Source organism: Kogia breviceps, chromosome 7 (assembly GCF_026419965.1).
Source record: "Kogia breviceps isolate mKogBre1 chromosome 7, mKogBre1 haplotype 1, whole genome shotgun sequence".
Lineage (NCBI taxonomy): Eukaryota > Metazoa > Chordata > Mammalia > Artiodactyla > Physeteridae > Kogia > Kogia breviceps.
This window is the reverse complement of record NC_081316.1, coordinates 99,323,503-99,350,709: the sequence shown is the minus strand read 5'-3', so window position 1 is coordinate 99,350,709 and position 27,207 is coordinate 99,323,503. Positions and strand designations below refer to the sequence as shown.

The following is a 27,207-nucleotide window of genomic DNA, read 5'->3' as shown; positions in this document are numbered from 1 at the left end:
GCTTTAATATGTGACTGTCTCACAAATCTTTCGAGGGCCATCAATAACGGATTTTCTTTGAATGCCAACTGAAATATAATTATTATTTCTTACGTTAACATATATCAGGATTTACTGCTTAACATGCCTGTTTTTCTCCCTTTAGGGCAGGAATCAGCAAACTATGGCCCACAGGCCAAATCGGGCCTGCTGCCCTTCTGTAAAATAAAGTTTCATTGGCATACAGCTACACCCATTCACTTACATATTTTCTGTGGCTGCTTTTACACTGTAAGGGCAGAGGTGAGTGGTTTATAGAGACCCTATGATTCTCAAAGCCCTGGATTATTTACTATTCCATCCTTTACAGAAAAAGTTTGTCAACCCTTGCCCTAGGTGGTTTCCCAGAGCAATCTAAAATAATGCATATGTTTCTCTACTTTTATGAACACTCTGCTTTCTCTTCTTCAAATGCACGTGTGTAGTTCATGTATTTTATACTTCATTTTATTTGTTGGTGTATACCAAAGAAGCTCAACATCCCAGCTGAGTTCCCATGTTTAACATATTTGGAACATAACTGATCTCTCTAGCCATAACCTGTTTGATTCCAGGTCACTCAGGAATTTTCCAGGAGTTGGAGGATAATAAAATGGATGAGCCACGTCTATCAGAACGGCCGGGAAACTGTACATCTTATTTTATCTTGAATAAGGAAGCTGAATAGCAAAAAGAATAATAAAAACCAAATATTCCTTAGGGTATATGCCATTAAGTCAGGGGAAAAACAGCTCAAGAGTTTTCAAAACACACACAAACATATCCAGGGCCATCTTCCCACCTATTACAAACTAACGACTACAACATAGAGTATATTTGTTTTATAAATATATTACTGTCTATATACATATAGATACGTCCATAAAAGACACGTTAAATAATTATCTGTATAAGCAATACTACTTTAAGTTTTTTGTGTGTTTTAAAATTACACATTCTATTAAAATTATCAAAATAATTCTTTAAAAATACCAGGAATAAAGCCAGTAAAGAGTTGCTTTCCATTCAAGTGGTTCTAAATCTTATCATTGGTCATCCAGACTCCAGACTTGGTTGTCCATAACTCAAAGCAACAGTTCAATTAAGGAAAACTTAGCCATCAAAAGCATAATATTCTCCCATTTTTAATACTTCTTAACAAATATGTATGCATTATGTATATATATATAAAACACTCTTTTTAGTTATATTACATATTCTCATAAATGGATTTTCATAAAAACACAAAGTTCAAGTTTCTACCAGTATCAAATATTTTATACTGGTGTGCATTTCTTTCAAATGTTTAGGTCAATGACAAACTCTATGAGGATACAGTGATCACAAAAAGGAGATTGAAAACTTAGGTGTCACATGCAAGAAAGGAGGAAATACTAAGGGCCAGAATTTGGCCAGTTGGGTACTACTCCCTCTGTACTAAGACACAGAGACAACAAACCTGCTAGTTACTGTGTAAAACAGTCAACTGTCAATTATTCAGGGGCAGAATATTCCAAACTGAATCCTCCTCTTCTATCAGTTGACCACTTCTGGCAGTTCTACTACTTACTAACATACCTCTCTCCGGTTATTTGTTAGCAAGTCTGAAGATACGATTAAGATGAAAGTTTTGGCTAAAATGAAGTTTTGGGATCAGCTCTGAATTTAATTAATGATGGATCCTTTTACTTATTGCTTTAGATAATTAAGAAATTGCTGCATCTAAAGTCAGCCAAATATCTCATTCTTAAGCTCTGAAAGCAACATCGGTGCTTCAAAACAAAAAGCGCAGGTAGGGTGGGACAAATTGCCTGTTGACATAAGAAAACTATTTCTTAACTCACAGTCAACTACACTGCAGGATTTCAGCGGGGCTATTCAGAGCTATTCATGTCAGGCCATGCGGTGGCAAGCCCCACTGTTTTTCCATAGTCTAAAATCTGGGAAGCAATGAGAGATACTTAGCTACAGACATTAGGAGGTCAAATTAAAGGGTGTGTTACACATTTCACCAAAGACCTCATTTAACGAAATTTCATAAAATTTGGCAGAATCTTCAAATAATTCAAATGCAAAAATTAAGAAAATGGAAGCAAAACTTACTTGTACAATTTAAAAATGATTTCATACTAAAAAAATAAAAGCAAGCTTAGAATAAGACTGAGATGAAAGGTACTCCACGTTTGTAACTCTACTTTTGGCACTGGGTTAGCATCTACATTAAACTTGTTACAGAGAGTGACCGACAAAATCAGGAGAACGATTTCACAAGTGAGCAGGTCGCTCAGAGGACGCCTCGGCGGGTCCATGCGGCCGTGCCCGTATCCTCTGCGGGCGCAGCGAGGGGCACCTCACCTAGCAGGCGGCAGCAGCGACTGTGAACCCCACTTTCCTGAATTAGGTTTGCTGAACATGGTTCAGATTATTGGATATGTCAATATGCACAATGCCTTTTAGAAGCATTTACTGTAACCCAAATCCTACTTCATGCGACACACAGTGTCACACGAGTAGTGAAAATGTTGTCCTAGTCAAAGGTGCTTGGACGTTATTTTCAGGCAGCATTTTACCTTTATTTTAAGTTAAGTTCACGCTAGATAAGTTTTAGGAGAAAGAAAATGCCAATAAATTCATTTAATATATTTTAATATATAAAACTAAGACAGACACTTTTATTTACCTAAATTGTTTTTATTTTCTACCCTATTCTAGACCTCAATTTTACTTTAAAAATTTGTATTTAAATAAGGGATAAAATGTTGCCCAAAAGTCTAATCATAGTTACACATCTGTGTTTTAACTAGATCTACAAATCAAAATAGTTCTTATAGTTAAAAAGATACAATTTGTATCAACAGTAAAAGGTACTTTCTGGTTTTTCAGGGCTTTACTTCAAACTGTAGCAGGTAGAATAATAAGGATAACCAGGGCATCTAGGCACACTCCAGAAACAGATCGGAATGCGTCTGTTACACTAAGTAAAATTCAAAAACTGGAGGCAGCGGGTGAAGTCGTGTCAGTCACACAATTGTCTGCCACTGATTGCATCATCTCTCTTCTAACCAGCAACAGAAACGAATCCAGGCTCAGCAAAACCCATGACTTTGAAACCAGAAATATCCCTTACTAATACGAGGACAGACTTTAGTCTGTATCTAAAACTACACTATTTGTGGCAAGAATCTGGCCTTAATAACATAACAGGCCCCCCCAAAAAAAACTACCTTCAGGAAAATGGAAAATATACAGTATCTTACAAAAATGTTAAGTTACCATTTACAACTCCTGCATCACCATTTCTATAGTGCAGTATCAATAAATGTTGCATATCCTCAACACATAAAACCACCTCAGGCCAGCCTTGATAAATAGCAGGAAAGCTAAAGGGTATATTAAATATAAAAGTTGCATCGAGAATAATTAGATTCATTAAAAACAGGCAAGTACTGCAAAAGGGTTATTTTATCCAGTATTGTTGTGCCCCAAAACAAAAAGACAAACACATTAAAAAATACAGGTTAATGGAAGTCTAGGAATTCAATTCCATTTCTACTGTCCAGAAGCACATCATAGATGGATAACAAAGCTCTAAACTGTAACAGTTGATGGCTTTTGCCTTTTTTATAAAAAAAGATGGAAACAATTTTTTCCATTGATTGCATCTGCTTTCCTTTAAATCAACCATATTAAATTAACAAATTACTTAACACAAAAAATCCAAACGAAAATAAAACAATGAAAAGTGCCATACTGTAAATCATTCTAATATATACTGTTACCCATTTCAACATAAACTGGTAACTTTCATTTTGTTTAAAATATAAAGTCAGTCAGTGCTGTAGTATATCTTTGTTTCTATAAATAATGATTATAGCACAAAGAAGCCCACTTTCCCCAAATAAAAATAACTTAAAAAGCTGTAAAAGATTCCAATTATGCTTGGCTTGAAAAAATAGTTTGCTAGGTCTAGTCAAATGTTCAACATTCTGAAGGTATTGTAATTGCTTGCAATTGATAGACAAACACCAAGTTAATAAAACATGAAACAAGGATAAAAAGTGCTGCATATAAACCCCTGATGCACCAAAGATTAATATCAAAGATCACAGATACATCTAATAAATCAAACTGGAAAAATTTCCAGCCAAGGATATAGCTTTAAAAAGGAAATATTAAAAAAAAGTTTGAATGTAAAGCAATCCCGTGATACTTCCACTATGTGGGGCTATACATACAGATTCCATGATACAGTATTTCACATAAATGGATACTATATAACCTCCTTGCTGAGAAGGAGATCACATGTGCTATTGTAGCAAACCTCCCTCAGCATTTGAGCTGAACAAAAAACTACTAAACACCACAAAGATGCATCATCTTTCAATAACCCAGCTGTGATTTCTCCACTAAAATGGCTGCAGCCAGCTGCTGGGCGTCTGTCATGTGAGGGTTCCTTTTCATGACAATTCTCACAAGGTCAGGCGGGAAGATGTTGCACAAGTTGATATAAATCTTTTCTCGGCTGTCTTGGTACCGGGGGGGATCTTGCGGCACCCCGCAGTACGGGACGCGCCAGGTGGGCTCCGGCTGCTCAGGGAGGCTCTGGAAGGTGAACTGCTCATAACACGGCTGCGTGGAGGTATCAGGCAAAGAATAAGTCTGCCGGTAGCCGTACACGTCGATCCCATAGCTCTGCCTATCCCAGCTTCCCAGCCCTTCCTGGCGGGCGTAAGGCTTTCTTTGTCTGGAAGGAGAACTGTCATACAGCCGAGAGTCAGAAATGCTGTCTATTCTCGTGGCCACTAAGGACCGCCCTAGGTGTGGTGCCTTCGAGTGTGCTGAACTCGGAGGAGATGGGTAATCGCCAGGATAGCTGGACCGGGCCCCCACGGCGGGGTGCTGCAGGTGCACGGCCAGATGTGGGAGAGGAGGTTTGTGATGGTACTTTGGTTCTTCGTGACTGTAACTCTGCCCTCTGGTTAAGGGGTCGTGGAAACTCTGCAGGAAGGGTTGAGAATTAAGGCGGCTGTGAGGGTGCATGTGTTGGCACTTCAGACTCTCCTCCAGCTGTGGGTCAGGAGAGCTGACGTAGGAGCGGTCACTGTACCCCACATATGAGTCACTGCTCCCGCAGCTCACGCTACCTTCGCTGCTGCAGTCAGAGGCGACAGAGCTTATCCTATAATCTGTGTCTAAGGAGAAACGCCGTTCAGGACTTCGTGGGCCTGAGATACTCAGATTTGAATATGCATTCAACATGGAATAATATCCAATGTCGACAGGCGAGTCACATTTTGGATACTGTTCATAAGGCATTGGCGTTCCATGATTTTTGGTTGCCATCAACATTGGAGGATATTGTCCCTGTGGTCTTTGATCCTGAGGTGGGAAATGAACTCCAGATGGAAGGCCATTGCTTAAAGACGTAGTGCTTTGGGGTTTTGCGGTAGAAGTAGCCGGTATACTAACTAAGGAAGGTACAGACCTGGTTTCCAGTTTGTTTTTGGTGGGAAGCTTTTCCTCTAGGTCTTGGTAGACTTGAGTCCTTATGCTTGGATCCGATTGCCTCTTTGGAGCACCTCGCTTGACATCGGAAGTGCTGTCGGCTTTAGTGCTGCAGGGGACACTGTTGCTTTTCACCAGTCCTCCTTCGTTTGCAGTTTTGGCTGCTGTGTTTCTAGACATGGCACGCAGTTCATCAGCCACTGACCGCTGAGGCTGACTGCCCCTTTCCGGATGATAATATTTGCACTTGTGTCCATAGGTACACTTCTTTCCTGTGAAGAGTAAAATCAGTTAGGCAAAGGGCCATTCATTCCACCAGACCCCGGACACACAGTGCAGCACTGCTCTTTTAACGTGAAGAAGAAACAAGGGCAGAAGTGAGAGCTGTGCTCACTGCTGCTCCGCTACTTGTTTCTGAGAAATGCCGCCTTTCAGTCTTCCCCAGTCGGCACTATCAAGAGCAATAAGAAAGTTGGCTGAATGAGTAACAATCACCTCCAGAGTTTTGGTTAATACCCCGTGTCCTGAAATCCTACCTGCCTCTTCTCTTCCACTATGACTTCGCAATCATGTAGGACATTCTGTTTTGCAGGACACAATGTACTGCTGTGATGTGACAAAACCAAACTCATCTGATGTGTAGCTAGATGAAGGAACTCCAAATTTTTATCTACCTGAAAACTTACTTCATGTATAGTTAACCAAAATCATGTTTTAATTCAGGGAAATGCATATGCGTTGAACCCAGCTAGGTAAAAATAATAATTTTTTTCACATAGACTTTTTCTTAAATTGAATTATATTCAAAAGAACCACATACTATATGCCATCCAAAATTTATTTTTAATAGCAAAAGTTTAACAACATATTGTGTTCTAAAGGCATATATTAAATACTCATAAAGAAAGTTACCATATGGGCAAGGCTGCTTTTTGTGTTCAGGAACAATGGGTTTCTTCCTCAGAAAATTATCCAGGCTTGGGCCATGTCTGCCAAGAGGGTCATCTGGGGGCATGAACCTGTCATGGATATAATACAAAATTATACCTAAGTAGGAGGCTGACAATTTAATTCTAAAGACAGAGTGTAAAGATTATTCACCCCAAGGTACTTTTTTGAAATTTTAATCCAAGTATTTTGATTCAACATGTATAGGATAGGGACTTCCCTGGTGGCGCAGTGGATAAGAATCCGCCTGCCAATGCAGGGCACATGGGTTCGAGCCCTGGTCCGGGAAGATCCCACATGCCGCGGAGCAACTAAGCCTGTGCACCACAACTACTGAGCCTGTGCTCTAGAGCCTGCGAGCCAAAACTACTGAGCCTGCGTACCACAACTGCTGAAGCCCGTGCTCTGCAACAAGAGAAGCCACCACAGTGAGAAGCCTGCGCACCACAACGAAGAGTGGCCCCTGCTCACCGCAGCTAGAGAAAGCATGCGTGCAGCAACGAAGACCCAAAGACCCAACGCAGCCAAAAATAAATGAATAAATTTAAAAAAAATTTATAGGATAAAAAAAAATCAGTACAGGAAGTTTTCTTTTCTTAATGAAAACAAAATTAAAATGTTTCAAGCTGAACCTGTATTTGTTTTAATTCAAGTTAAGTTTTGAGCCTACCATGTTCTAATTACTTCTTCCTTTACTTAGTCTTGGGATTTTGTAAGGACTTTAGAAAATGACTACAATGACATTTTAGGAGAAGTTTTATGAACATTAATCTTGTGAAGCAATATGAGGCAGGTGGGTGCCAGGAGGAGCAGCTGAAGGACAGAAGGGAGAGGTGGGAGAGAGGAACGGGAAGACTGAGACTACCCAAACATCTAGTACATGTCGGACACCCTGCACACGTCACTACATCTCATCCTCACAATACCCCCTTGAAGTGTCAGTTCCACGTTACAGATGAATACACTTTTCTAATCTAGGCTTAGATGAACTGAGTATTTTTATCTCCGTTCACATGGCCTAGTCAAGATTCAATTTGTCTAATTGCACATTCATTCTCTTCCCCCTATAATAAGGTACTTCTCAGCTGAGATAGAAAAAAATCTTAAGGAAATAAACTTATTATTTTGGATTGAAAAAAATCTTAAGGAAATAAACTTATTATTTTGGATTGATTGTCCAATGGAAGCAAGAATTCATGGCATGAATACTGTAACAAGGTTATGATTGCAGAGTTTGACTACTAGTTATATCACTGTTTGAACATGAAATAAACCAAGTGTTTACCCACAAAATGTGAATAATGTTTGAACTCTTAAGGGAGTGTCAACATGCCTGTGTAATAACACTTAGCAACTATGATGTTTAATATTATTATAAAAACAATATGGCAACACAAAAAGTTTAAAAACAGAAGACAAAATCACTCAAACCTACAATCTTAACACAATTATTTTCCAGTTACGTGTTGCATTTTAGTCATTTTCCCATAAAATCACTTTACAAACACAGATGTAATTTTATGCTTTGTCTTTTTAACATAAATATTTTTCCATGTTTCTTAACAGCTTTCATAATCATAATTCTGAATAGCTGAATAATATCCCACTAGGAGATGTATTGCAATTTAATTGTTTTCTCTATAGTACCTTTAGTTGCCTTTGAAGTCTTGCAATTATAAATATACAGAATTGAACATATTCGGGCTTCCTTTTTTCCTCATTATATACTCTAAGAAATGAGATTATTGGCTTGAGAGGGTATTTTTAAGACTTCTGCTAAACCATGCCAAACTTTATTCTTAATGGCATAAGGCATATGCAAAAATGTTTTTTAATTTTGTGAATTAAATGGGTGACAAAATACACTCTGTAGATTTAGTTTGCATTTTTGATGATCAACAGGTGAGCTTTTCCCACATATTTGTAAATACAGTTGACCCTTGGACAACATGGGTTTGAACTGTGTGGGTGCACTGATCCTTGGGTACTTATTTCTCAGGAGACAATCTTGTTCATGTCACCTGTCCATTCATCAACTTAATCATGACCAGTCTTATATTGCTTTACATTTAAAAAAATCATATATTAAAAAAATCATATATTTAAGTAAGCTCTCAATGCTCTAAGTCAATTTCAAAAGGCAGCGGTCAGTATGGTCTACATCTGCATCCTCTGAAGATGGCCAGTCTCCCTGTGCCAGTTACTCCTGGTCACTCAGCCGCAGAAGACCTGCTCTGCTAGTCACTTATGGGGAAGGGCAGCCTGCGACTCACACAGGGCCTCCTGAGGCAGGACTCTGTCGTTTTCTTACTCTCACTGAGGATTAGTGGGGGCATCAGTGGTTGGAAGAAACTGTCTTAGGTCTGGTCAGTGGCAAAGAGAGAGGGCTTCTGTAGCAGCTGCCTGGGGATACATTTTCAGGGAAGCAGTGTTACTGTAAGTAAGTGGTTTTACTTACTTGTCATTAACAAATGAATACATTAATAGTCGCTCATCTATGAACTTTTTCCATTCTGGTTTCTCATTTGCCAAATCCCTGTAGTTATCATTGGATACAATTATACCATCCGACTCAAACGCCAGCTTCACGATGAACCTGTCATCATAGCACACCACTCGCCTCCCCTGCACTCTCCGGGACGGTGTGAACACCAAGATTTTCTCCTTCTCTAATTTACGTAGAACTTCTTGATCTGCGGGAATAATCAGGGTAGAATTTCTGTAATAAGTACATACAAAACATACCTCACAACCTTCATACAAAGTGTTTATAACATGAACTGGATACCTGTAACCACTTAATTAGGGATTATGATTTACAGTTTGTAGATGTAGCAAATTTGTAACTCCCAGTAATAGTTTTTCTTCAGGATTTTCAATAAAAAAGGCTTTAAAAATAGCCAAAAAAGTGAACCTGAAAAACATGAAAAGTTTAAAACTTTAAAAGCATAAAACCTGAACATGACTGAGCAAATTCTGATTTTCATTACATAAAGCTTTTGCTTGATAGCTGGAGCCCCCAGCTCTACACTGTGAACCAACTTCTCACACATCCCTAGCACTACGCCATCCTAATGAAGCAGTTGTGTTGGGTTCAGGTGTGAGCAACAGATTCTTTCCCCCAAATTTGTTTATTTTGTAGTGCTGTTTTTCTAACTAGTGGATGTGATGGTGGGAGAGCTTGAAAAGTAGAAGAGGTGGAGGTAGCAAAGGGAAGAGTCTTAAGATGCAGAAGTTTCAAAAAGGAAGGAGGCAGTGAAGTCAGAACTGTTGTTCTGGACATGGCCATTCTGCATTCTGTGTCCTTTCCTGTGAAGCAGGTGCTAGCAAAGGCCAGCAGTCTTGTGGGACTGGACTGAGTAAATAAGAAATTAGAAGTGATTATATGGGGAAAACAGCCATTGATTAAATATGGACAGGTAGGGGAATGCCCATTTTCTCTTTGGTGGGCACACTTTTTCAGTACTTTCTAATTCTACTAACTTGTCAGTGTTTTTTTTTTTAAAAAAAGGTGCCAGAACTAATACTTTGATTAATGATAAAATTCTCTCCTCACCATGCCTTCTTCCTACTTTTGCTTTTCCACTCCCTGACTTCCCACCCCTGTAAATTCTGGCACAGAGTGCTGGGTATAAGCTGACAGACGTCATGATTTTTTTAAAACAAAGTCTCACTTCTCCTCAATGCTTATTAACTGGAGTTACTAATTAAAAAAAAAAATCTCTCTTTTCAGCGGACAATCACTACATGCCTACTCTATGGTATGTGCTGTCTAAGTGTCAATGGCCCTCAAGATGAAGAACATTTTCTCCTCAAGGAGGTCTCAGTTATTGGGCCAGACAAGCCTGTAAACTGGGAGAGCAGGGGTTGTGATCATCACAAGTATGAGCAGGGTACAGGGGAAGGCGGAAGGAAGGGTGATATGGGTCAGCTTGGCATACAGATTTCATGATGTTCCAGACAAATGAGTTCATTAAGACCAGAACTTTGGCTTAAAAAGCAGCAGAGTAGAAGCGGTAGAAATATGAATGTCAAAGTCAGCAACTCGTGGATAAATCTTAGGTTCTGCCCCTTTCTCTATCTGGCAATCGTGGTCTTATTGAACCCGCTCTGTCATGTCCTCAAATGCAGTTTGTAGGCCATGAGGAGTCAATGAGTTATCACATGTAAAAGCACCTAGTAGAGTGCTGGGCAAGCTCTCAATAAACATTGTGTCCTTCGACTTGATTTTGCCTAATAGATGCATGTAATTATTGATCTCTTTTGAAAACCACAGAAAACCAATACAAAATCAAAAGCCCAGTCTCAGCCATAGGATTTGCTATATTATAGTTATTTCGTGTGCCCCCTAACAAACATTTTGAGGGCAGGCGGCTCATTTATCTGTGTGCCCATAAGCACTCAGCACAAGGACATATTAGCACATCAGTAGATCCTCAATAAATGTCTGTGAAAGGAATATGTAAGCTACTTAAAGATGTGTATTCTGAGGGCTTCCAGTTTATTCACTGTCCATGTTCATGCGTACTCCGTGGCCCTTTATTTGTGTTTACTTGTATAGGACATGCCTGGATCCTGGAAGTGACGGGAGGACTGAGGTGGTGGCCTAATAGTCATCACCATCTTGCTTAATTTGCATTTCTTTACCAGCTAAGAAGGTTAAAAGGACACTAATTAGGAAGAAAATTAGTGATAATTAATTAGGATAAATAGTCCTAACCTAAATAAATATGAATTCAGTCTAGCTGGTAAGTTAACTGAATCTCTAGTTCCTAGCACAGTACCTGATACATAGCCTCGTGCTTGCTTGTTAAATATTTGTTCAATCAATGGAAGTCTGGCTAACGCGCTAGTTTGAATCTATATCTGAGAACTTTAAAATATTTCTTATCAAGTTTCTTTTTTGGTGCGGTGAAAAAAGACTGGACTATTCAGTTTACCAGGCATGATCTGGTTGAGGGTTTTAGTCAAAAGAATTATTACCTGGGGGAGAAAACACCTAACAACCTCAGATTACAGTGGTACACATGTTACAAAGTAAACTGCATACTGATGAGTTCCAGAGACCTGGCGTGCTGGTATTTTAAAAATTAAACTCAGCCACATCTCACACTGAGTATTACCATTTTCCCTTCTTGATCTCATATTCCTTTCACACTCAAGAAGCTTTCATTTACATGTTTAAATATTGTTTTTTCTTTTTCAGTTCATCTTTCCCCTGATTACTAACGTATTGTAGTTTCCTGTAAAAAATTAGGAAAGTAAGAAAAAGTAAGAAGTAGGGAGAAAATAAGAGTTCGTAAGGACATGACCTAGAGGCAATTACTGTTAGTATTTTGGCATATTTCCTTCTAATCATTTTCTGTGTATTTTTTTCCTTCTATACACATGTGTATATATGTATGTATGTATGTATATGTGCACACACACACACAATAACAAAGGCTGCCTTTTACGTGAGAGCACCTCTTGAGATCATTAAAAATTCTGCCTAAATATTCTAATACTACATATTCTATCATATAGATATATACTTATTTATTGAGCCATTCTTCTAATGAATGTATGTTTTTTTTTCCCATTTTTTTTTCTAACTAATATTGTACTGGATGTATTTGTGGTCAAAAATCTTTGCCTGTACCTCTGTTTATTTTCTGGAGAATTATTCCTAGAAGGGGAACTAATAGATCCAAGTATTTATATTTTAAGATCAAACTTTTCCTGAAAGGTTGTAATGATCTACATTTCTACATCAGTATAGGAGTAACTCCCTCCGGGCACTGAGTATTATCAGTTTTATAATCTCTGCTAATTTGAAGGGTAAAAAAATAACAGTGTTTAAAATTTTCATTTATTTAATTACTAATGAGGTTGAACACTTTTCCCTCTTATTTGGCACTCGCGTTCTTCCGTGAACTGTCTATTCCTACTATGTTACCAATTATATACTGTTTTATCAGTGTGTGGGAACTCTTTATATGTTCAGGACATGGATTCTTTGTTTATTTGTTGTACTTTTTCTTAAGCAAATAAAAAATTTTCTCATTGTTAAGAGAACGTCCCAAAATACAGAAGTTTGATCCAATTAAATCTATCTTTCCCTTCATAATTTCTTCTAAGAATTTTAATTTTAGAAAGGTCTTCCCCAGCCATTCAAAGACTATTTATAATCTCAAATGGAGATTTTTGACAATTAATTCTTCAACCATCTGTGTTATATGGTGTAAGATAAGGATCTAAATATGTATATTTTTTCCAAAGAGTTATCCAATGTCTTGGTACTGCGTACTGAATTATGTCCACCTCTCCCACACTACAGTTTCTATAGGCTAGGGTATGATTCCATGGCTCTGGGCTCCACCATAACTTGTCTATGGATTCTTATTCTAATTTAATAAAATTTAATAATTATAGATAAAAATGAAATAATGTTCCCTTGGGGTACATGGTGGGTGGTCACTCCATTTGTTTTTATTTTTATTTTTATTGGAGTATAGTTGCTTTACAAGATTGTGTTAGTTTCTACTGTACAGCAAAGTGAATCAGCTATACATATATCCCCTCGTTTTTGGATTTCCTTCCCATTTAGGTCACCACAGAGCATTTATGGCTGAGTAATATTCCATTGTATATATGTACTACATCTTTATCCACTCCTCTGTTGATGGACATTTAGGTTGTTTCTATGTCCTGGCTATTGTAAATAAGTGCTGCAATGACCATTGTGGTACATGTCTCTCTTTGAATTATGGTTTTCTCAGGGTATATGCCCAGTAGTGGGATTGCTGGGTCATATGGTAGCTCTATTTCTAGTTTTTTAAGGAACCTCCATACTGTTCTCCATAGTGGCTGCATCAATTTACACTTCCACCAACACTGCAAGAGGGTTCCCTTTTCTCCACACCCTCTCCAGCATTTATTGTTTGTAGATTTTGTGACGATGGCCATTCTGACCGGTGTGAGGTGATATCTCATTGTAGTTTTGATTTGCATTTCTCTAATAATTAGTGATGTTGAGCATCTTTTCATGTGTTTGCTGGCCATCCGTATGTCTCCTTTGGAGAAATGTCTGTTTAGGTCTTCTGCCCATTTTTGGATTGGGTTATTTGCTTTTTTGATATTGAGTTGCATGAGCTGTTTGTATATTTTGGAGATTAATGCTTTGTCAGTTGCTTTGTTTGAAAATATTTTCTCCCATTCTGAGGGTTGTCTTTTAGTCTTGTTTATGGTTTCCTTTTCCGTGCAAAAGCTTTTAAGTTTCATTAGGTCCCATTTGTTTATTTTTGTTTTTACTCTCATTACTGTAGGAGGTGGGTCAAAAAAGATCTTGCTGCGATTTATGTCAAAGAGTGTTCTGCCTATGGTTTCCTCTAAGAGTTTTATAGTGTCTGGCCTTACATTTAGGTCTTTAATCCATTTTGAGTTTATTTTTGTGTATGGTGTTAGAGAGTATTCTAATTTCATTCTTTTACATGTAGCTGTCCAATTTTCCCAGCACTTATTGAAGAGGCTGTCTTTGCTCCACTGTATATTCTCTCCTCCTTTGTCATAGATGAGGTAACTATAGGTGCATGGGTTTATCTCTGGGCTTTCTATCCTATTCCACTGATCTATATTTCTGTTCTTGTGCCAGTACCATATTGTCTGGATTACTGTAGGTTTGTAGTATAGTCTGAAGTTAGGGAGCCTGATTCCTCCAGCTCCGTTTTTTTTTCTCAAGATTGCTTTTGTTATTCTGGGTCTTTTGTGTTTCCATACAAATTGTAAAATGTTTTCTTCTAGTTCTATGAAAAATGCCGTTGGTAATTTGATAGGGATTGCATTGATTTGACAAGTGTTGTTGTTTTCTTCACACAGGTTCCTCAGTTTTGTTAAGGTTGGGGCAGAAAGGGGCGGGAAGGGTTGGATGCCAGTTGAGAATCACTGACTTGAGCAAAATGTTGGGCAGCAATAATTAACAGTTACAGGGGACACTTCTGCCTGAAACTCATACATTTAAAAATTACAAGATAATGCAAAATACTGATACTTTATTGGGATCGAGTCATTTCCTCTACTTGACACCAGACAGCATGCTCCCAGGATCTCACAGGTCTTTATTGATCTGCAGTCACTAGAATTTGATTACCACCTAATTTCATACAGCAGATGAGAAAACTGGGGTCCAAAGAGGGTCAGTGTGCTGCTCAAAGTGCCATGGACAGTACCTAGCACAGCTGGGATTTGAATCTAGGCCTCTTGACTCCCAGCATGTCTCTAAAAGTCAGAATTTTTACAAAATTTGAAGTAAAAAGTTTCCAAGTTAAAAAAAAAGAACTGGCTTATGTAGCAAGAATTACTGTTTAGTTAACATAACCCAATAGTTTTAAAACTCGAATATAACTTTAATGTCCCACCCAAGTGAATGTGGCAGTCACACAAACTTAGTAAACAGAAGCAGACACACAGATTATTTAGCGAGACACTGGTTCAGGAACACACGGAAGCTTGCAGGCTCACCTGTGATGAGTGCGTCAGGTCGGGACTGCTCTTTCCTCCAAGCAGGAACAAAGACGGTAACATCCTTGTGGCCTCTTTCCAGAAACCAATCCACTGCTAATTTTATTCCACGGCAGGAAAAGACTTCTTTGTTTCCATGGCTAAAAGATTATTTTAGAACACTTAAAACACAACAAAACTTAAACTTGATTCCATTAATTCAAATCTGTAAACAGATGTGATAACATAATTAAAATATTAATAAGAAATTCAAATTTAAGATAGAGTTTTATGGCTCAGAGAAACATTAAGATAACCGAGGAGTGGAAAATCTGTGAAGAACAGAAAGAAAACTGGGAATGATTACTGCGTGAAGAATAAAGAAAAGTGAGTTTTCAAATGTGAGGTTGTAAAGGTTAACTAGTTAGAAAGATACAAGCTCGTTTTGATAGGAGAGGGAAAAACAGGCCTCAGCCACAGTGAGAGTAATTTCAGTCAAATGTAAAAAAGAAGTCACATAGAAGAAAAATCTGTAAAAACAGTGGAATGGAATACTTAAGAGTTTCTAAAAACTCTTCAAGAGTTCGTATGTGTATATTTCAATCCAGTGATTAAGCAATGCACAAAATTTATCAGGTGACCAATGTAAAACAACATACAAACATGCACTCAAGTGAAAAACTTAATGCTTAATCTCATACAAGAAACACTTTCCATCCTTCAGTGAAGACACCTGGTTTCTGTTTAACAATACTGTGTTGCACGAGGATTAATGATGACAAAAGGGCACTCAAAATTGGATTAGCAGTTTTAGTGCCTAAAAGAAAATGCCCAACTAAAAGTGTAGTCATTCAATAAACATTTATCTAGCACCAGGCTCTGCTTGTGTACTTTAACCTAATAATTCAAAGTAACACTATTCTAATATTTTAAAAGAAACAGTCTCCTGCTTTGAATGCAATAAGTACACTTTTTTACAGTTTGAGCACTGAAGGCTCCATTCTTATCTATAATGGACACAGACATTCTTTATTCTTGGGCTAAGGTGCACTGAATGGAATAAAGTAAGTAAATGCTCTGTTAACTTTTAGCACAAATCAAACATTAGGTATATTAATATACTGTTCTAGTGGTCCCCTGGGAAGCACTAAAACTGTCTAAATATGACTACTCATGTTTGAAGGACAACACAGAAATAGACCGACTTGCTTTATAGGTATTGAAGGCTATAAATGCAAACCTCAGAAACTGTTTATGTTCCATAGACCTGTCCAAATGGTCTGGGGCAAGATTAGAGGTGAAATCAGATGCACTGAAAGTCTCAGAGAAAGGGATAAGAGAAGGGGCAGTTTGAGGCACATTTTCTTGGAAAGAAGGGATACCTGATGGCCTCAACAATGCCCCAGCAAATGACACAGAGTGATGCTAGGTTTCATGGAAAATACTGAAATTTAAGCAGTCTTCTGAAAAAATATAAAAAATGATGGCTGGGGCTTCCCTGGTGGTGCAGTGGTTAAGAATCCACCTGCCAATGTAGGTGACACAGGTTCGAGCCCTGGTTCAGGAAGATCCCACATGCTGCGGAGCAACTAAGCCCATGCACCACAACTACTGAAGCCCAAGAGCCCTAGAGCCCATGCTCCACAAGAGAAGCCACTGCAATGAGAAACCTGCACACCACAGCAAAGAGTAGCCCCCACTCTCCGTGACTACAGAAAGCCCGTGTGCAGCAACGAAGATCCAACGCAGCCAAAAATAAATAAATAAAATAAATAAATTTATAAACAATAAAAAGATGGCATTCTCTTGTGAGAATATATATTACGAATTATTCCTAAATACAAAACTCAACTTGCTAAGACCCAAGTATATTTTTATTTTGCATTAATGCTTTGAGATCTAACTGTATTATGCTTTGCTAGTCATTATGACATTTGGTTTACTGAGACTTAAGAATTTAACTGTTTCTGGCTCTAAAGAGAGGACTGCATAAGCATTTTCTTCCAGGTCACTTCACTTGGTAAAGACAACCATCACATTTTACTGTAGAAAGAGAAGATTCCATCTTCTAACTAAAGAACTTTCATAAACTGTGTGTAAACAGCAAACCACTTACAAACATGGGACAAAGATTCTACAGATGCTAACCCAGGTATTATACCATGTGCGACAGTGACAACAGGTTGTTCCCATTATCCACTCTTCCCCTCTGCCCACAGCCCCGCACCCCCTTCCCACAAAACCTCCTAGGGAGAATGCAAGCAAGAGCACGAGAGGCACCACACTGTGAATGGCAAATAGAACCATATCAACTGTTGATGGACCCACATCAATCTCTGATTTTGTTATTTGAGAAAAAAATACCTCCCTGACATTTGTTTAAAAAACTGTAGTGAAGTTTTCTGTTATTTGCAGCTAAACACATCCTTAACTGCTACCTTATCATACCATAAACCATCAGAAAACTCTATTAATATCAGAAAAAAATATATTTTAAGGCAGAAACATTACCAGGGGTAAAAAGTTATTACATAATAGTAAAAAGGGAACAATTCACAAGGAAGCTATAATAATTGTGAACTCAGTGTAAGGCAAAAAATCACGGGATGACAAGAAGAAATGAACAAATCCACAATCATACTAATGGACAGGCGAAGCAGAAAACATTTAGTAAGAATACAGACAAGTGAAAAATCAATTACAGGTGATCTAATGGACATATACAAAACCCTGCACAAAATTAAAGAGAAAACCTTTTCAAGAACACATGGAACGAGAACACATTGGCTGTGCACTAGGCCACAGGACAGATTTCAACAGACATAAAGAATCTATCATACAATGTTCTTTGACAATATGTTATTAAAGATTAGTGTTGCTATACACCAGTAAACCAATTTAAAATTTTAATTTTAAAAATGATGCCATTTTTAATAGTAACAAAAATGAAACAGATCTAAAGAAGAAAAGATATCCCAAGAGCTTTATAGAGAAAATGAAAATTGAAAACCTGTTTTAAAGGGAGTAAGAGAAGATCTAAATGAAAGGGACAATATACCATTTTCATGGATGGTAAGACTCAATATATGAAGATGGCAATTCTTAATCTATAAGTGCACTGAAATCCCAATAAAAATCCTGAAAGGGTTTTTTTTATGGAACTTGAGAAGCTGATCCTAAAATTAGTATGGAAAAATAAAGGGCCAAGGATAGTTAAGCAATTCTGAAGAACAAAAGAGGAGGAACTTCTCCCCTAGCTATCAATACTTGTGCATAAAACTACAGAAATCCAAAGGGTGTTTTACTGGCAAAAATTAAAAAACAGAAAAAATATAACAGACAAGTGAGCCTAAGATCTCTCTCTCTCACACATACACACACGTGTGTATAAATGATAAAAGTGTCATTACAGATAGATGAAGAAAAGATGGATCCTTTAACAAATGGTACTAGAGCAACTGATTATTTATGTGGAAAAAATAAAATTGTATTTTTACCTCATACCATACATAAAAATAAATTGTATATAGATCAAAGATTTAAAAATGAAAATACTGTAAAACTTTGTAGAAGAAATTAAAGGAGACAGTCATGTCAAGATAGGGAAATTCTTCTTAAAGAAGACACAATCACATCCTATCAAGGAAAAGAATGATACATTTGAGCACATAAAACTTCTTTATGAAAAAGACTCCATAAAAAAATAGAAATGCCATAGCCTGGAAGAAGGTATTTGCGATACATAGGACTGATAAACACTAGTACTCATAATACATAAAGTACTCCTATACATTGAGAAGGGTAACCAGTTTTTTTTTAAGGCAATAGATATGAACAGTGAATTCTCAAGAGAGGAAACCCAAATGACCAACAAACATATGAAAAGATGCTCAACAGTGAAGAAATGCAAATTAAGCTAAAGTGAGACACCACTTCACACCCATCATACTGGAAAAAATAAAAGTCTGCAAACACCAGATGTTGCCAAGGATGTGTGAAAGTAGGAACTCATACATTACAGGTGGGAGTATAAATGGTATGACTATTCAGGAGAGCAATTTGGCAATACTTTATAAAGGTGAAGGCGTGTTTTCTCTCAAACATAGTGATTCCACATCCAGGTAGAGTAAAACCCCACAGTAACTTGAAATCAGATTGAAAGCAATCAGCAGTTGGCCCAGCCTCAGATCTCACATGGGGGCAGGCTAACGTCTTCTCCTCTATGGGTGGGACAGAAAGAAGCAGGCAAGTGGGGATGTGTAGGGTTGGTCCCTGGGTGTCCAATACTTCCCCAGCCAATCCTCTCCTGATCAGGCCAAACAAATGAATGCCAACAAGGAAATCCCTGGAATGGCTGCTGTTGTCTTGGAGGTCCCTGCTAGCTTCCAAGGCCCAGAATCATCCCTAGTAACAGTAAAAGCCTGAGCAGACAACTCCCAGGCGGCTCCAAACTGCAGGTGGGACTTACAGACTGGGAGAGGCTGGGGGAGACTGAACCTGACCTAACCTGATGAGGCGTGTTGAAGGATGTGACTAATCATATGTGCTGGTTACTATATAAGGGGCAAGGGTAGGAGGCTCTGATAAAGAATTATAAAAAGAGTAAGCCTGATAAAAAAAATTATGAAAAACAGGATGTCAGAGTGAGCACAATGTAGCTACTGGTGCAAATTAACTGTCTGTTGAGTGTTTACTAAAAGAGTAGGATGATGTTTACAAACTGTAGCTCTAATTCCATAAATAGAGAAGAAAATTCATTATAGTTCTGTAGCCACCTTACAGGCTGTATCGGCATGCATTTAGGGTTTTTTTTCCTCAGTAGTAAAAACAGCTAGCTCTATATTTATGAACTGGCAGGTTCCTGTGGGCCTCGATTTCTTTGGTATTTCAACAATTTGGCAATAAGGATGGTATACCTCAAGTGAGTCCTGCTGGTGAATTTGTTAGAGGGTTTGTAGCCACCATTGATTAGGTTGGGGACCCTGGATGTTTGCTAAAAAGTGTTCCTTTGATTACTTTGGCTCAGTGGGATTGGTTTCCCAGGGAAAATGCCAAACTCTCACTGCTAATTCTGAGTTCCTGCTGAGCAAAATGGGTAATAGAGGCTTGAAGGTTGCGTGTGATTCAACACTGGCTTCAATGCAGAAAATATAAGGAGCCTGCCAGAAGGTCTCTTTCTTAAAGGGCTTATTTTACTCTGTCATGTTTTGAATAGGCATGTTTATAAAAACCCTGCTTTGCAATGGCCAGAGGAAGGCTCATTTGAAGTAGACAAATTGGTATATTTACACAGATTTTTAGAAAAACCCTACTTAAAATAAAAGGATTATGGGTATCTCTGGATCTCAGGAAATAAATGAATGAATGAACCGGACAGCCAGCAAGAATGAATTAAAAAAACCGAAGGAAGAGATTAAGAAACTGAAAGCACCTTTCTGTTTCTCCAGGCTCTCAACACTTCTCTGCTATTGCTCCTTCTACTCTCTTTCACCCTTCTTCACCTTATCTGGGACCTGGAAAGAGGAGAGGATGCCTTCTTGGACAGATGGTTCCCAAGGACTTCAGGATCCGGGGCTAACTTCCCTTTGGAAGAGGGAGAATTGCCAGCCTTATTTGAATGTTCTGGTATAGACTCCACCTCCAAGACTCCCCCTATACTCAACATGCAAAACATAGCTAGGGAAGCAGAAATGATTAACAGGAAGGAACAAGGAGTCTGAAAATCTGGATAAGAAACTGTCTTAGAATTAAGGCATCAGGTTGGCAAATGGTTTCCCTGATAACTTGGAGGGAAGGGAAAACAAAAGGAGTCAGGCTTTTAAATTGCAAAATGAGCCTGAAACTATAGTGCCATACAAACCAACTTAGTTTTCATCTCAGTGTAGAGAAAATCAGCCTTCTCCCTTTGGAGCTACAGGGATTCAAATACCCTTTAGACGTTACCCAGTACTGCTGGGTGGATCAGATGTGGTTAGGGTACCACATCCCTTTCCCCTAGCTGATATCCATCTTAAGAGTTATTTTCCAGTGCCCTGTAAAGATCTGCAAAAAATGTGCCAAGGTTTTCTACAGCATGTTTTCAGTTTACAGCCCTGTGTGTGAGGACGGACACTGACTGTAACTTGGAATATTGCCTTGGATGAATCTGCTTGACTAATGGAACAGGTGTGATGGGGCAAATGGAGTGTTATGGCTTCAGGCACCTCCTGCAACAACTCTGGCTGCTCTTCAAACCTAGGACACCCATTGCGAGGCACTGCTGATGGCAGACTTTGCAGTCTTTCTGCAAAAGGTGGCCTGAGAGAAGCAGCAGTGCTGCTGCTGCATGAGTCCTCCAGTGATTTCCATCAGTGGTTCACCAAGGCTTTTTCTAAATGAATGGGGATGGAGACAGGGGTGGATCAGAATAGACTCTTAATCCTCTCCACTTCTGTGGTAGCCTTGTTGCAAGCACAAGTAAGAGAAAAGGTATCTGTATGTCAAAAAATAGACAGTTTCTCAGGTATTGGCAACAGTAATCCAGTTTGGGGGAAAAAAAATGGAGAAAGGTGAAGCCAAAAAGAAACTCAAGATTGCAGTGTTACCCGCCTACTTACTCACACAGGGAGCAAATACTTTTCTGGGGGTACCAACAAATAAGAAAGGACTTGCTGATGAAAAGTCAGTATGTTACTATTGTAAGAAGATAGGATGTTGCCAATGAAAAGTCAGTACATTACTATTGTAAGAAGATAGCCAGAGACTGAGGAAGATACAAGGGATGCTACCTATGAAACTTTACCATCTCCATCAGGAGACACCCCCTCTCCACTTGAAATCAGACAGGAAACAATTAGCAAATGGTGCAAACTAATAAGCAAAACTGACTTAATAGAGGAGCTTCAGAGCTGGGAATGGAAAAGCCTTACATATGTTTCCTTTCCCTGCCTTAATATTTTACTGTCCTTTCTTGTAGATACTGGAACCATGCATGTATTCTGCAATTTCTACTGACCTCTCTTGTTTCACCTACCTCAAGAAAAACATATAAGTTGTGGGTATCTCTGGACAAACTTCTACCTGTTCTTTCTCATCTGAGATTCCTGAGCAAATAGGTCCTCTGTTGGAGGAACATGCCTCTCTTGCCCCTTGATGCTGTTCATCTGTTGGGAAGAGATCTCCTGTATAAACTAAAGGCTACCATATTCTGGACTCCAGATAGAGGATTTTTGAAGCTCCTGGAAGACAAGCCACCTGAGTTAGTGAATATATGCTTATCTATACTGAGAGTAAATATGTGCTAGGGGTCTGCCATGCTATGGGCCAAAGTTTGAATAAGAGGTTTTCTAATATCCCACAACTAATATGCCACGTGCAAAACTAATTGCTGATTTATTAGTCATTGCAACTTCCCAAACAGATTTCTGTAACTCACTGTGGAGCTTATTCCAGACAATAAGATGAAATTAATTTGCAAGCTGTGAAAAGGGCTACTAAGGTCTGGACTGGGGTAACTGAAGCCCCATTTCTTCTATCCAGGGACTCCCACTTGGAGTTTCAGACATATGCACCTTCTAGTGAACTAGAAAATGGAAACTAAGGGGAGCTAGAATGAACACAAATTATCTTGACAGACATATTCTTCATAAGATTTTCACTATCATAACTTTACTATTCTATAAATTCACTTTGTCTTGTATCTAATGGGATTATCTTTAATCTCTTCATATATACTACTGCAACAAATTTGAAAACCCCTCAGTTCTACTTTTCTGTCTTCAACAGAAGGGCAATTCCAAAAGCACTCAAACTAATATGATATTTGCTAAATCTTATAAAAACATCATATATACTTCCCACTAGAGAACTGAAGTACACTTGCTTATTATGTGCCATTAAATTAGTCACCTGTGATGGTTAACAGATTACAAAGGTGTATTTTGAAATGCAGAGAAAAATTCGGGGAATCACACACTTTAATGTAACTTGCCTCAATACAGGACCTAGAAGAGAGGGACAATGGGTGAACCATTCTATTTGCTGTGTCTAGGAAACATAATTTCATGTATTATACTTTGTTAAGTTATATACACACATATCATTAACTAGGTTAACCACAGGATAGAAAGGGTTATTTTAGAATTATAACTGTTATATTCCCATGATAGACAGGAGCAAATTGAAAAACATGGAGAAATCTAACAAGGGAATGAAGGCATCTATTAAAGGGAACTACTTCTTTTTAATTCTTTTCATGGCTTTGGAAAAAAAAAGAGAAATAAGGAGTCTTTTTCCAATTATCTTTTATTTCCTCAAATTTGATTTTGCTCTAGTTTGAGTATTTGCTTTGAATTAACATATTACTTATAATGCTTGCAAAGAACCTTGGAAATCATAGCTGATTTTTACTTTCTTATATTTATGTAATAAGTATATCCCTTATATGATCAAAGGAAAGCCATTCTTAAAAAGTTTTTCCATAACTCATATAAAATCTAATTGTAACAATCATACCTAGAATGTCATGTTTAGTACTACTAATAGTAAATTAGCACTGCTAATTATTATGACAGTATTAGTACTATTAATACTACTACTAGCATTACTACTAAGTAGAGATGGCTTTTCATGAGTAGGCCAACACAGTGAAAATAACAGTGTCTGGAATTAGACATGAGTTTAAGTATTTTCCTTAGTACATTTCTGTGTGACGCTGTCAAATTACTTATTTTCAACCTCAATCTTCTCATATTTAAAATGGAGATAATCCCGCCTACATTACAGGGGTTGTGAGAATTGAACAAGGTAACATCCACAGAGCACTGAGCAGAGTGCCTGGCACATAGAAGACTTCAACAAACATTAGTGCCTTCACTTTCTCATGTCCCTTTGGTCCTAATTTTTAGAAAATGGAAAAGAGCTTGCTTTGGAATGAAAATGAAACCAGTAAATCTTTAATAGCTTTAATCTCACTACTGATGGTAAACTGATTTTTTAGATCAATGTGTTTGATATGTGGAGATCACTAAACAGTTTCAGTTTTTTTTTTTTTTTTTTAAAAAAAAAAAGATCAAGGTATCAGGGGACTCAAAAAACAATCCATTGCTTTTTTATAACCTTCGATATATCATCTTTTATTTAAATAAAAAACTTGACCTACAAGTTTGCTACACCCTTTACTGGACGATTCAAGTATGATTATAAAACTTCTGTGACTTTAATGGGTCATTATATCAAACTGCATATAATGATAAGGATACAAGTTTGTCAGTGAAGTGCCTACAATGAACAGTATGAGTAAAATGTATCCTTTTAAACTAGAAAACCGTATTTGAATCTTTAGTACCAAAGTCCTTTAAGTTTAGATATAGTTAGCTTATATAATTATATTATATTAATATTATAATAATAATAGATATTTATCGAACACTAAATTATTAATACACCTAGGTGCTCTTCAAATACTTGATGACTTATTTTTTCAATTTTTAGGCCTGATTGTACATAACCCATGTTGTATACATGAAAATAGATTTTAATTTTAAAGAACTCTTTCAAATACCAATGCATTAGCAATGTTTAATGACTGTTAAGAAGAAATTCTCCTACATCTATCTCACTTCCCTTAAGCAAGGAAACAGGAATACAGCTGGATATCATCTTCAATATGGAAATAAGAGAATATTTTCCTTCCTATTATTGTAGTCTAATTAAATTTCAAATTGTATTTAAGAATCTATAATTCCATGTGCTGACTCATGGGCATCTAGAACTTTTTCTTTTATATTGAAGGCTCATAACAAGTGATTTATGCCTATTTTGTCACTCTTATAGCTACTGAACTTTTAATCTCTGATCTCTTTCCCACTACACTAAGATCACTATGAACCTAAACCTAATAGTCAGGATGCAATATAACCAGAAAACTAAATCCCTTGTTACAGATAAACTCCCTATTACAGATAATTTAATCAGGTCTATCAAGTTGTGTTCCAAATAGAAATACCAGAGGCCCTTCTAGGGAGCAATGAAGGGAATTTTTAAGTGGGAAACACAGCCCTCATTTATACCCTCCAATTCAAACGATACTATGTTTTTGTTTGTTTTAAATACTGGGCTTCCTTTTAAGGTTTTCAGGATTGTACCACTTCAAAGGAAAATAAAAGTCTGAAAATTACTGATTTAGGACAATGAAAATTTCAACACCAAAATCACAGTGGAAGTCTTCACATGAAAGTTTATTATTACCCTCCAGTTGGTACAGACACAAGAGCAGTGTGGCCAAAAGAATTTTGAGAATGGGAAAGGACAAGGAAAAAGGAAAGTAGAAAGATGTCCTCACCTTATAAGGTCCATAATTTCAAGCCAAAATCAATAATAGGAAGCACATCTAGCTAATCTAGATCCAAGTGGGTCATTAGTCTAAAGATGCTGAACAGAACATACCTGTTAAGTAGATGTAATAATGTCTTCAATATTAAGACAGGTAGAAAATGTAAAACTCGAATCACTTTTTTCCTATTATAATTGGGTGACTTTTCCCATTTCTTACAATCACTAGTTAGGTGATTTATAATTAACTTTATTCATTATGTAATAGGATTACTAATGTTGCTATTTCCTAGGTTAGGGTTTAAATAAGCATATTTGAGATAACAGGAAAGTTTATTGACCATTGGTCTATGAAAATTCATGAATGATGACAGGTAGAAGTATATACTTAGGGTTATAAAGAGATGCAGTGGAACAGAACTAACATCTGTCTTTGTCAGACTCCACAGTGATATAATCAAACAACAGAAAAAACTAGTTCTGATTCTCTGATTCCTTCCATATTACCTAAGGATTTTCTTTAAAACAATAAGAGAAATGGGACACTGCCAACTAACCTGTAAGTAGTACCTATGACACTGACACTCATCTAGAGGGAAATCAAGCTTTTAATTGACGTTAAGCCCCCACTAAGTTGCAACTTAAAACACATTTCACTGACAGGTTACCCAACAGAAGTATAATGTGAACCACAAATATAATTTAAAATGACCTAGAATAGCACATTTTAAAAAGTAAAAAGTAGGTGAAATTAATTTTAGTAATATATTTCATTTAACTCAATGTATCAAAAATGATCATTTTTACACATATTCAGCATAAAAGTTGTTATATTTTTGTACTAAGTTTTCAAAATCTGGTATGTATTTTACATTTACAGAATATCTTAATTTGGATTAGACACATTTGAAAATCTCAACAGCCACATGTGGCCAGTAGTCACTGTACTGGACCATGCAGATCTACTGCACATAATTTTGATACATTTTTGTTGAGAGCCAAAACCAAATTTGAATGAACCCTGGCAAGCTGTAGTCTCACACCTGTAATATAAACCAAAAACTTGGACTGCGTGTCCTGGAGGATTTTATTAACTGTGAGATAGGGCTGTACTAAAATGGTAAACAGGCAACAGGACAGCAAACCCATCAAACAATTGAAGGCAAGTTTTGGAGCCCAGGCAAGATGGTCTTCAATATTCTAATTCACACTGAAAAAAGTTCTCAAGTCCATACAACTTAACAAACCAGATTAGATACATAAAAGCCTTTGTACCTTCAAAAAGATTAATCTAGATAAATAAATCCTATTTATACAGACTGCTAAATTCTGCTCATATTTTATAAATATATAGGCTTAGCCCACAATTATTGATATAAAGAAAAGTTGTTACAACTTAGGCATTTTTCTGTTCATATTCTGACTATATCTGATTTCTGTTCAAACTTTAAGAAAATGACTTCAATGATTTACCTGGAGTGCTTTTCTACACCCCAGTTAAGATTCAGATTTATACAACACCAGCTTGTTTCTAACACGAGTCTTTTTGAGGGGTAGGGGTCGAGCAGATGGTTGTTTTATTTATGTACTCTCTGCCATTAGACTGGTATACAAAAGCAATATTCTTCTTTTTCCAGGAGTTGTCCACAATTTAACTTTTGCATACATTTTCATATATAAGTAGGTCTCCTTGTCTGCAGTCTTAGTGCTCAAATCCTTCTCTAAATTTCTCTACAGAGTGAACTTTCTTAAAGGTAAATGTGATATGCCACTCTTCCCTTGCTTAAATTCTTTTTGTGGTCCCCCATCATTAACACAGAGGCAATACAAGCATGGATCCTATTGGTCAAAACTGGTCCACCTGAGATTTTTAGCAAACAAAATATCTACTCTAATACTCTGCCCAAACATGCAGCAATAAGGCCTACCCACCAGTTAGGAGATTTT

The 27,207-nt window shown here is 37.4% G+C and overlaps 1 protein-coding gene across 2 annotated transcripts in view; it reads right to left on the bottom strand.

Moving 5' to 3' along the window:
• Positions 1-3,756: 3,756 nt before the first annotated feature.
• The window catches only part of ZC3H12C (zinc finger CCCH-type containing 12C), a 63,252-nt gene continuing 39,801 nt past the window's right edge, over positions 3,757-27,207 (bottom strand). Inside the window, exons 3-6 of one of the 2 annotated variants that reach the window (XM_059068611.2) lie at positions 14,971-15,110; positions 8,930-9,164; positions 6,436-6,542; positions 3,757-5,795 (exon numbers count right to left, since the gene is read on the bottom strand). In XM_059068611.2, coding sequence (XP_058924594.1) covers positions 4,399-5,795; positions 6,436-6,542; positions 8,930-9,164; positions 14,971-15,110 — 1,879 coding nt within the window. In that variant the 3' untranslated portion in view covers positions 3,757-4,398. The remainder of the gene's footprint in view (positions 5,796-6,435; positions 6,543-8,929; positions 9,165-14,970; positions 15,111-27,207) is intronic. The other variant, XM_067038899.1, reaches the window with a different exon arrangement.